At 44.9% G+C, this 9,595-nt stretch overlaps 1 protein-coding gene across 1 annotated transcript in view; it reads right to left on the reverse strand.

The window, feature by feature from the left end:
- The window catches only part of T265_09224 (hypothetical protein), a gene marked incomplete at both ends in the record, with an annotated part of 12,889 nt that extends 12,287 nt beyond the window's left edge, over positions 1 to 602 (reverse strand). The window contains 2 exons of the mRNA XM_009175243.1: positions 418 to 528; positions 573 to 602. Of these exons, the coding sequence (XP_009173507.1) occupies positions 418 to 528; positions 573 to 602 (141 nt within the window). The remainder of the gene's footprint in view (positions 1 to 417; positions 529 to 572) is intronic.
- Positions 603 to 9,595: the final 8,993 nt, after the last annotated feature.

A 9,595-nucleotide genomic window follows, 5' to 3' on the forward strand; every position in this document is an offset into this window, starting at 1 on the left:
AATACATATTCGTGCCGCGATCAAACTTCACCTTCATTAACGAATATTCAGCGTAGGTTGACGCCATTACCACCGCTGAATGGCGCATTAGGTAGCACTGATCTATGTCAACAACACTCCCATCACATGCATGTAGAGACCACGTAAGTCGCCGGGGATTATATTTAAAAAAGCGTTACATCTTACACAAAGACGGAGAGCGACTGGAACAAACACTTAAAAATGATGTTGCAGTGCATATAAACCAAATTGAGGTTCCATTCATTATTAAAATCCTACGGAACCTTTCATGTACTCCTCATAGGTCGTGAAAAGATGGAGAATCCAAAAGTTGTGGTAACAGTGACATTCACAATATACTCCCAAAAGCCGTTGTTCCAGCCTACTCCAAAAACCAAAAACACCCTAGCCACTTACTCCTCGGTTTAGCCGCTTTTGGAGCATGAGGGATCCAACACCCTGTCGGTCTAGTCCAGGATACTTCGTTTTCAGTTTACGCTCTTCTTCTTCCTCGATCGATCCTGCCTTCTAATAATCATATGATATAGACCAAAAGGTGTCGATTTGCTTACGGTAGGCGCGGAAACAGTCAAATCAGCCATCCGCGGAATTTTTTTAAAAACCGCGCGAAGGTTTAGTGTTTAGGCTAGCGACAACGATGACCGCATTAGCTTTACGGGGCATAGGTCATACTCCATATCCGCTGCGCCGCTTTCCGGGTCAGTACAAGGGTGTTGCTTCTAAGAAGTTTCACTGCCGAATCCAACAGGGATGCGGCAAGCAAGTTGCCGAAGGCTACAGTGTAAAGGCTTTTCGTGATAGTATAGCGAAAAGTGCATTAACTTTACCTCCGAGATGTTCATTGCCCGAGCTTAAGTCCCATGTTGCCAACCGCTAGCCCTGTCCCTTGGTCCGCCTTTCGTTCATCTGTTGTCCTGCCTGCTGGTGTGCTGTTGTTACCGCTTGCCTTATTCCAACCCTGTTCAAACCCTCAGAAAAAAAATTACACTGACACCGGACTTATCAGGACTCCAGATGGCTAGATTCGGTAAATTACATTCAGCTGGCGGGCACCTGGTGATCCATATAACTGCACGAAAAACAACGTGAAGATTAATCGAAGACATTGCCGCCATCACCCACCGCGTTGCTGTATGATAGGTGCCTGCGTAGCACAGCCAGCCGCTCGTCATCCGAAGGTCACTTCTTCCATTTCTGTATCCACCTACGTTAATTCAGAAGCTTGATCTAATACCTCATCATGAGAGGCCATCAGTTAGGCGAAAGGGTTCCACACAGTCCCTGATCAAGTTGCATGCTCAACTAACCTTCAAGGTAACCAGCAGCCTTTTTTCTGGAAACAGTTTAACAGTCACCCTTCACCTGCCGGTCATCACCTCAGCTGCGGAGAAGGGATGAGCTATACAAGCTCATCGTGTCCTCAAAACCGCCTAGAGTGAAGTTCCCATATCGTCGGACCTCGTGAGTGAAAATGCTGCGAGTCGCAGTTCCGAAGTCCACGATAATTCCATTGACCCACTTTAACTTACCCTCTTCAAATCTCAAACTTTGGTATCTTATCCTCATGATCTGCAAAATCGCTTAATCTTCAGAGGGACACACCCTATGGTCAGCTAAAACCACATGGTCCCTAAAGTGGTAGCACTCCAACATTCTCAATATGGAGAACCAACTGTGCTCCCAGATTATCCTTTCCTACTGTCCAAATATCCCATTCACTGGAACAGATAAATTCGCCACTATTCACACAGTCAACTCTCCCAGCCACTTTTTTGTCAAAAAGGATCAGAATTCTAACCCAGTGATTCGGACAAGCCGATGGAAAACCACCAACCTCTAGTTCATCTTAGTCGGATAAAAGGATACCCCTTGTCCCCACATACAGCTCTAACCAGCCGCTCTTGTCTTTGATAGCAAGGTGCGTGCTTCCAGGTCCACAACAGACCCGGAAGTTGTCGCTTCAGGCTATATCGTGCATTGATTCGTCTGTCCCAGTAGTCACCGTGGACGTGACCGCACACCCTCTCGGGGCTCCATGCTCATAACCACAGAGCCATCCCACTTCATCACCATTATTTGTCGATACACCACGACTTAAGTAGAGCCCAGGTGGACACGGTTCACTGATGGAATAACTGGGCCAGCCACAAAAAAGACGTGTCAGTTTTCGCCCCTCCGTCATGCTTCATATTCCTTAACAACTAATACTATTTGGCCATCAGGAGCTTTTGGGGCATCAACCCATGATCTCCTCGCGATATCGTTCCAAAAGCAGCTTTAAAGGCCGGAATCAACGCCTAGCCGGCCCGACTCGGTCTTGCCACGGATATGTGTCGTCGCTTCTGTACCTCCTGCCCAGCCATGGAGTTCCACGACAGATTACCCCAAGCGACTCTCATCGGAAGCACGTCAATCAGTGATGAGATCTCAGTTATAGTTTAAAATCCTTGAGAATGTATGCCATCCTGCCCCTCGCTGTGCACCGCGGAGGATTCTCTGAAATCAAATAATCCCCCAAAACCTCCAGCTCGTGCCCATTATTATTTTTCCGCAACGATATCCAATGCTCATGGTTGTTTCGGTTCTCAGCTTATCCCGTCGGTGAGCCAGTGGCAAGCATACTCCAGACCATTTAAGTAACTTCCAAACTGAGGAGGCGATGTACTTATTAAAAACACCAAATACGCTGTCAGCTGAACTACTGCGACTCATCACATCGCCGTGCTAACTACTTAACCCGACGAGAGATATAATGCACTCACATATTCATGCATTGGTACACAGGATCGAGGCTTTTGTTCAAGTTCCTCGGGTCACTTTTATTGTTGTCTTCCAGCGGCTTCTGTTCACCAGAAACGCGCAAGCGATAAATGGGTGTAGTTCTCACCGCGGGGTAGTAAGCTTGCCAGCGCAATGATCTGCATGAAAAGCGCCTAATGTTGCTTTGAACTGGGTATTGGATGTAGCGTGAACAACCGTGGGAGGAAGGTCATTCCAGGCGGCAACTCTCCGAACTGAGGAAAATTTTGCTTATTTAAGGTGTGCGATCTGAGCTTGAAAATCTTATTCCAGCCGTGCGCTGGCTGGATCAACTGTGAGAACCATGTTTGCCAAACCTTGATTAATCAAGGTAAGAGTAAGTATTAGGTCTCCTCGTTTTCGACTATACTCTACGGGGAATAATTGAGCACCCTGGGGACGCGTTTCATCATCCACGGATTTAGGGCTGGTAACCATTTTTGTGGCAGCTCGTTGGATACGCTCGATAAGGATCACGTCCTTCTTGCGTCCTGCGTAGACCACTTGGTTGACATATTCAAAAGCGGTCTGACGCAGGCCCCTTAGAGCATTAGGAAGTCCGTGCCAGGAGTGTGAGAGAAGTGATGCGGAATCATTCGTAGAGCGGCGAATGTCTTTTGAGCCGACAAGTCGAATACGGATGGGGTCATCTAAGAATTCTGTGGGAATTACCCGTCAGCTTGGCCATATATTTCTACCCAACGTTTATTCAGAGTGCACTGTGATGAAAATCATCATACAACGGGCAATTCTATGAAGCCACATCACTTACAACCTGATATGCATCGCTTCTCTTCGAAGGATATGCGTGCGCTCATGGTCAGTGCAATGGGAGTCAAAGAGAAAAGACTTGTTTTGAACACCATGTATTTCGATCTTCTTAAACCATTCTTTCGAGTTCCACATGTACCGGTGTGCTACAAAATAAAGGCCTGTGAGTTTTAAGGAGGAATTCTACTGTAAATTGAGGCTTGGCTTTTAGATAGAATGTCTTGAATGATTGCTGGAGCGACCTACCGTTTTGCACCGGCCGCCATTGAAGTTCCAAAGTCGCCGCCTCGGGACCGCTCAACTTTCTTTCTATCTTGGCTACCGGCACTCGTGAACATTTGATGCCGCATAGCGATGGACACTTGCCGGGCATCTTCTCATGGGTGATAAAAAAGTGTTTTTATGTCCTTTAGAGGAAACTCAGAGGGGCCCCCTGTCGCACATGATGAGAACTGATTAGAAGCTAGAACGAAGGTGGGGCTCAGAATAAACTTACGTGGCTGGCTTTATTCAAGCATACGACCCTTGTTTCACTAAGGGGAATTGGCCCAAAAGGCGTGTGTGGTTCATAGGACGATTCGGTTCAATTATTCCCTTGTTGCTCTCGAGGGCGCCCAGGCATTCCATACAAATATCATCTTTTTGTTTTCTGGAACCGATACCCACTTTGGCTAATCAGGTAACCAAATGGATGCAACCCTTGGTGTGTCCAAAAACTAACAGGGAGAAGGCCAAAGTTTATATGGCCTTTGCGAAATTTGCTCGGGCCTAAATTTTGGGTACCAAGCTTCAAGACATGACTAGACCTTAGTGTTCTTCAAGTTCTTGTTCTTGTGCCCAAATGTCTTAGACCTTGTCGTTTAACTGAGCAACATTTCATAAACAGGACCAAGGATCATCCCGGTTGAATGACAGGTAACTTGCATTCCTAATTGTTGCCCAAAACAAGTTAATCGGCAGATATTGGTGAGGTCTACCGCAGTTAATTTCCATGGGTTCCGTTTTCGAAAACAGTTATTTGTTGACAAACCCAGTGTAGCACCTACCAATTCAGTCGGCGAGCTGGCTTAGGCCATCGTAACAAATGTATGTTCCGTAGCTTTTGTTCATGGCGATAATTCATTTTCGGGGGTCAAGTTTATGCGTCTATTGACGATTATTAAAATGGAGGTGTTGTGTTCTCCGTTGTCTAGTAAGATCGAATTTTGTGAGCCTGGGTTTGTTTCATGCTGAGAGTGAAGAGCGCTGAGTCAGCTGATAAACCCCGAGGGACCTCACCTATTTTTGTGTTACTGGCAGTTCCAGAAACTTACCGCAAGCGTCCTTTTCCAAAACTTTGAATTCCGGCAGTAGCTGTTGCAAACACCCAGTGTGGCCGCCATTCATTTAATCTGCCCGATTCCTGATTCACACCCACAAGGCCCCAGAATTCGATCAAGACTACCTGTGACCGTATATCGGCCTGGCTTTACCTGTACCAGTCCTCTCGTCTAACACAGATCCAGCAATTACGGGAATGAGCATCCACTGTCCGATTGCTGCAACTTCGACATCCGTTAAGGAGCTGTCCAGAAACCGATGTATTCCAGTGTAATGATGGTACAGTACTGCCGTACCCAGTCTGATGGCACTCCAGCAACTATTTTTTCCTACCCTCGGCTTTCACTGCTCACTCACTTCAACCTGAAGTTGCAACGAATAATTTTTTACCCGGCCCCAACCGGGAGCGAGTTTGTTCCAACCTACTGAACCTTCCGTTCGGATGTGACCGACCCAGTATTCCGCCGCAATTTCAGTTTGCTTTTTCTACAAGATCAACTATTTCATTTACGGCATTCGTTCGGCCCTACGCATTAGCACAACTACCCCATTGAAAATATCCTTTACAACTGACGTCCCTACAGCAGCGACACCGGTGAGTCTACATAGTTGCGATGTTAGCCATATTTTTGAGACAACACTTACGGTTTTTCTCCACTTCACAATCTTCCACCTCTATCTCCATTTTGCCTCTTGTGAACCGGCCCATTTGCTCAACCGACACAAGTCACTCCTGGCCAGAAACAATTCGTCAGTTTTAGATCAAGGCAACTGGATTCATCAGTGCTTTAGTCCCACCTCACGCCCAATTGTTTTCGCTTCGTAGTTCCCACAACTACGGCGGATTGTCACGTAATGAGCGTATCTCTCTGGTTGTGTTCCCCCCGTTGTATTGTTATCCTCTGCGTCCAGGTTGTGATGACCAAATCATGCCCCTCTTGGCATGCTTCCTACAAGTCGGCAAATAAACCTACTATTATATAGCATCAACAGGTACATAGTAATCAGGGTTTTCTCCTGACCGAAGAACATTCGAAGAAATACTCTTATAGATGTTTGAGAGCGGTCTAGATTACAGCTAAGATTGATGCTGGTTCTTTGCATACGAACCAACATCAGTCGATTACGGATGGTTTTTCTTTAGAATGGCATCTCTCGCTTAAGTTGGTCGCAGAAACTAGGCCATCTATTGAATTGACAACTGAACCTTCTTGCTGTTTACGTGGCTGGTGAGCACATTATATGCATCTCGGCTCCAATGCAAGCGCCGTAGTTTTGGATGGCTTTTTGAAGTCGCCTAAGCAGCTGCTGAGGAAGTGGCGGAGCCAGAATTAACTAACGATAGCTTTTACCGGCACGTCTGGTAAGCACACAACGCCGTCATTTTCACCCTGTCCATAGCTGCAGCCTCGCCCGTTTCGAAGGTTGAACCGTTAGATTAGGCTATTACCTCAGGCATTGTGGTAGTGGACGCTTATAGCAATATCCAGCTACATTGGATCATTCAGCGTAACTGTTGAACAATCGGTGTGATCAATCCTTGCTTTCTCCATTGGTTATTGGTTGCTGCATTTTTCATCGTGACGTTAGGAGCCGGTGATTTTTACACTTGAGAGGATACCTCATATCTTCGTTTGCTTGCCACACTAATGGGAAGTGAAGGCCCAAATATTGTTTCAAACGGACTGTCATGTTACTCAATTCACTGACCTAAGCAAAGTGTTTTACTTTTTTGGTCGTCCTGTCAGCATTTTGATATTTAAAATTTTCGGACAGTTGTCATGATGGAGCATTTAGCGTTCTTTTTCGGCCAAGAAATAGTACGGAGATATTGAACGTTTTTAGAATCCGATCAGCGTTTGAAAATTCGCCAAGACCGGCGCTTGATCCTCCAAAGCCATACTTGTTAACAGAGTAAGGATTATCTAATTATGCGGCCTTGTATGCGTTGTGGGAGGATGCCAAATATACAGATATCAACTTTAGAGATTGACTGTAATAGAAACCCCAAGTCTTGGCATCGTCAAGAGAACGTGGACGAAATCGCAGTCACATATTTGAAGCCGAGCCATCCGTTTCAGTGTTGAGCACAACACACTAAAATCAGATGTAACGCATGTACAGGGATCGCGGAAATAAAGAACGTATTCCATAAATTACATGAGCAAATATATGGTACCAGGGGATTGACCGGCTTAAAAATCTGCAAACTCTTCTTTCCGCTAATTTTGCGCTCCTTTTCCTTCCTCGAAGAGGAGTCGACTTATATGTGGCTACTGAGCATTCAACAATGAACTGCCTTAAAATTGGCTGTGATCAAGAAATCTGCGATATTCTTGAAAGTTCTTCTACATGTATGAATTCAGTTAGCTGTATTTTGGTTTATTTTGGTATTTATGGATTTCACTAGACAAATACGGTAGCGACTATTCAACCAGGGGCTGGTATTTTGCCGCAAAGTCGGTGACTCGGGTGGTCAGGGGGCTGCTGATCTCTCCAGTGAGCCTGGCAGCTGGCCTGCGGACATTCCATCATTATACAAGTAGGTATCATCAGTGAGCATGCATTTGCGTGGTATTTGAGTATTATCTGTTATCTCCTAACTTAGTCCGCTAATTACGGGACAGCGTTTTCACAAAATTATTGATCCATTCATGATCCTTGTTGCACTGTTGTTTGTGCTCCCTGAATCAAATATCTTTCCAACCCTTCCATTTTGAGTACTTTCTTCTCTTGCAACATTTGATCCCTATTTAATTCTCACCGAATTGCAATAGGATCTTCTTGATGCTAGTTGTTTGGTTGCCACACCTAATTTCTCCATTGCAGCGGCTGACGTCCCTGTGTTTGCCAGAGAATTCGGTACCTTGATTTGTTTGGTGGGTGACTCCTTCAGCCAGAACAGGAAACATGTTTGAGCTGGTCACTCTGCTTTGCCCTTGAGGTCCCGTCTGGTTTTTTGTGCAGTTTAGAACTCAATAGCTTTGACGTCCCCCTTGATAAATAGGATTTACTTCAATGAGCTCACTGATAGCTGCATTAATTGATTACTACGCTTATATGAACTCATATTCTACCTGCCTTGTTGCTTAAGCGAGTACGCAAAAGTCGCTTAAGTCTGCGTACAGATTAAAATTCGCCTGATGAACAACCAACCAACTGAGGGGAAGCGTCAGTAATCTAACAAATTACTGGTGTATTTCTATTAACTGATCAGAATTCTTGAAGACACAGGCGTTGTCAATGGTTTGAACAGGTGTAACGCCGCCTAACCCGTTGAAGCGAGTATTTTATATTAATTACCATGATAACTGGGTTGCCCCTTAATTTGCCTGATTTACATTTAGGTTGATTCGGTTGGGTCATTGTAATCTGAGCACAACTCGAGGCAAAAAACGGGAAGCAGATGGATGTAGCGAAGATGACGTAACGAACTTTAAAATCCAAAAAAGGGTAATGAAATACTGAAGCAAGCCTGGTACAGGTGGGCTGGAGACAGAAACTTGGTACATGCAAACTGACCGGCGAAATATTCTTGCTTTTTATGGGAAATGTAGCTTTGTTAATAACTCAACTGCGGAAGAGGAAAAATTAAGATGGTTCGTATGAGCTACGCGCGGTAATCAGGGGTGACTGTTTATAACTCAGTATTCTGATGCAGCAAAACAAATTCACTTGTTCTTGTTCTGGAGAATACTGCATTGTCAGAGTGCTTTGGACGGATGTTGTACAGCTCATGCTTCAGCCGAGTGGATGCCGTGGAGAACGGAGAATTTTTGACACAACCAGGTGTGTAGTTTGTAATAAAATTGGATGCTTCAGTTATACCGTAGATTCAGCGATACGGGATGAAGAATCTGTGAATAAGAGAAGGGGTTTTGGAATAATAGAGTCAAATAGAGTGTGTGGATCATGATATGGAAGAAAGCGATACGCACACACTACCGAACTAAATGCAATGGTTTCATGCCAATATTATACTTTCGCACACTGATTCACGGGATTCCCAATTACTGACGCTGTTTTTAGAGTACTTTGACAAATTTCGTGCATTGTTTCGGTTAGAAGTCATTGATTTAGCCAGAGGGCCAAAAACCAATGTGCTTTAGGATTGCTGGAGATGGCTTAACGAAGGGGAGAGTAAATACTAGACACATGAGGAACCAAAAAACACGAGATGCGATCCCTTTTTTCCAATCGACAAAATCCTGTATTGAGTTTAAAGCCTGGTACACTCGATCGCAAAATATACTTAGTTTTAAATAACGCCATGACCTTTTGACTTTAGGCAACGGCAGATCCACTTACTAACTCAAAATGTCAAACCAAAACGCTAAGTGGCACCAAAGAGTTCACTCGTGTCCGTTATATTTTGTTTCCAACATCTATACTCCACTTCTTCATGTCTAGCTTTCTCTAAGTATCGCCTTTTTAGGTGATACCAAAGGGATCAGCTTCTACCCGGCTTGTCCGAATTCGCCCAAATTTAGCGACAATTGCTGCTTTTACCACAGGTCTAGTGACCTGCATTTTTCACGTATCTGGGTTGAGCGGTTTCCACTAAGTCACTGTTTGGTCTTCCGCTGATGGTAATTTCTCGCCCCACCGTTATATTAGTAAGCTTCATCCACGACACTCCCGATGTTTAAGTTCTTTTGTTGGGTTGTTTCTTCTCTTGATATGA

Source organism: Opisthorchis viverrini (assembly GCF_000715545.1).
Source record: "Opisthorchis viverrini unplaced genomic scaffold opera_v5_265, whole genome shotgun sequence".
Lineage (NCBI taxonomy): Eukaryota > Metazoa > Platyhelminthes > Trematoda > Opisthorchiida > Opisthorchiidae > Opisthorchis > Opisthorchis viverrini.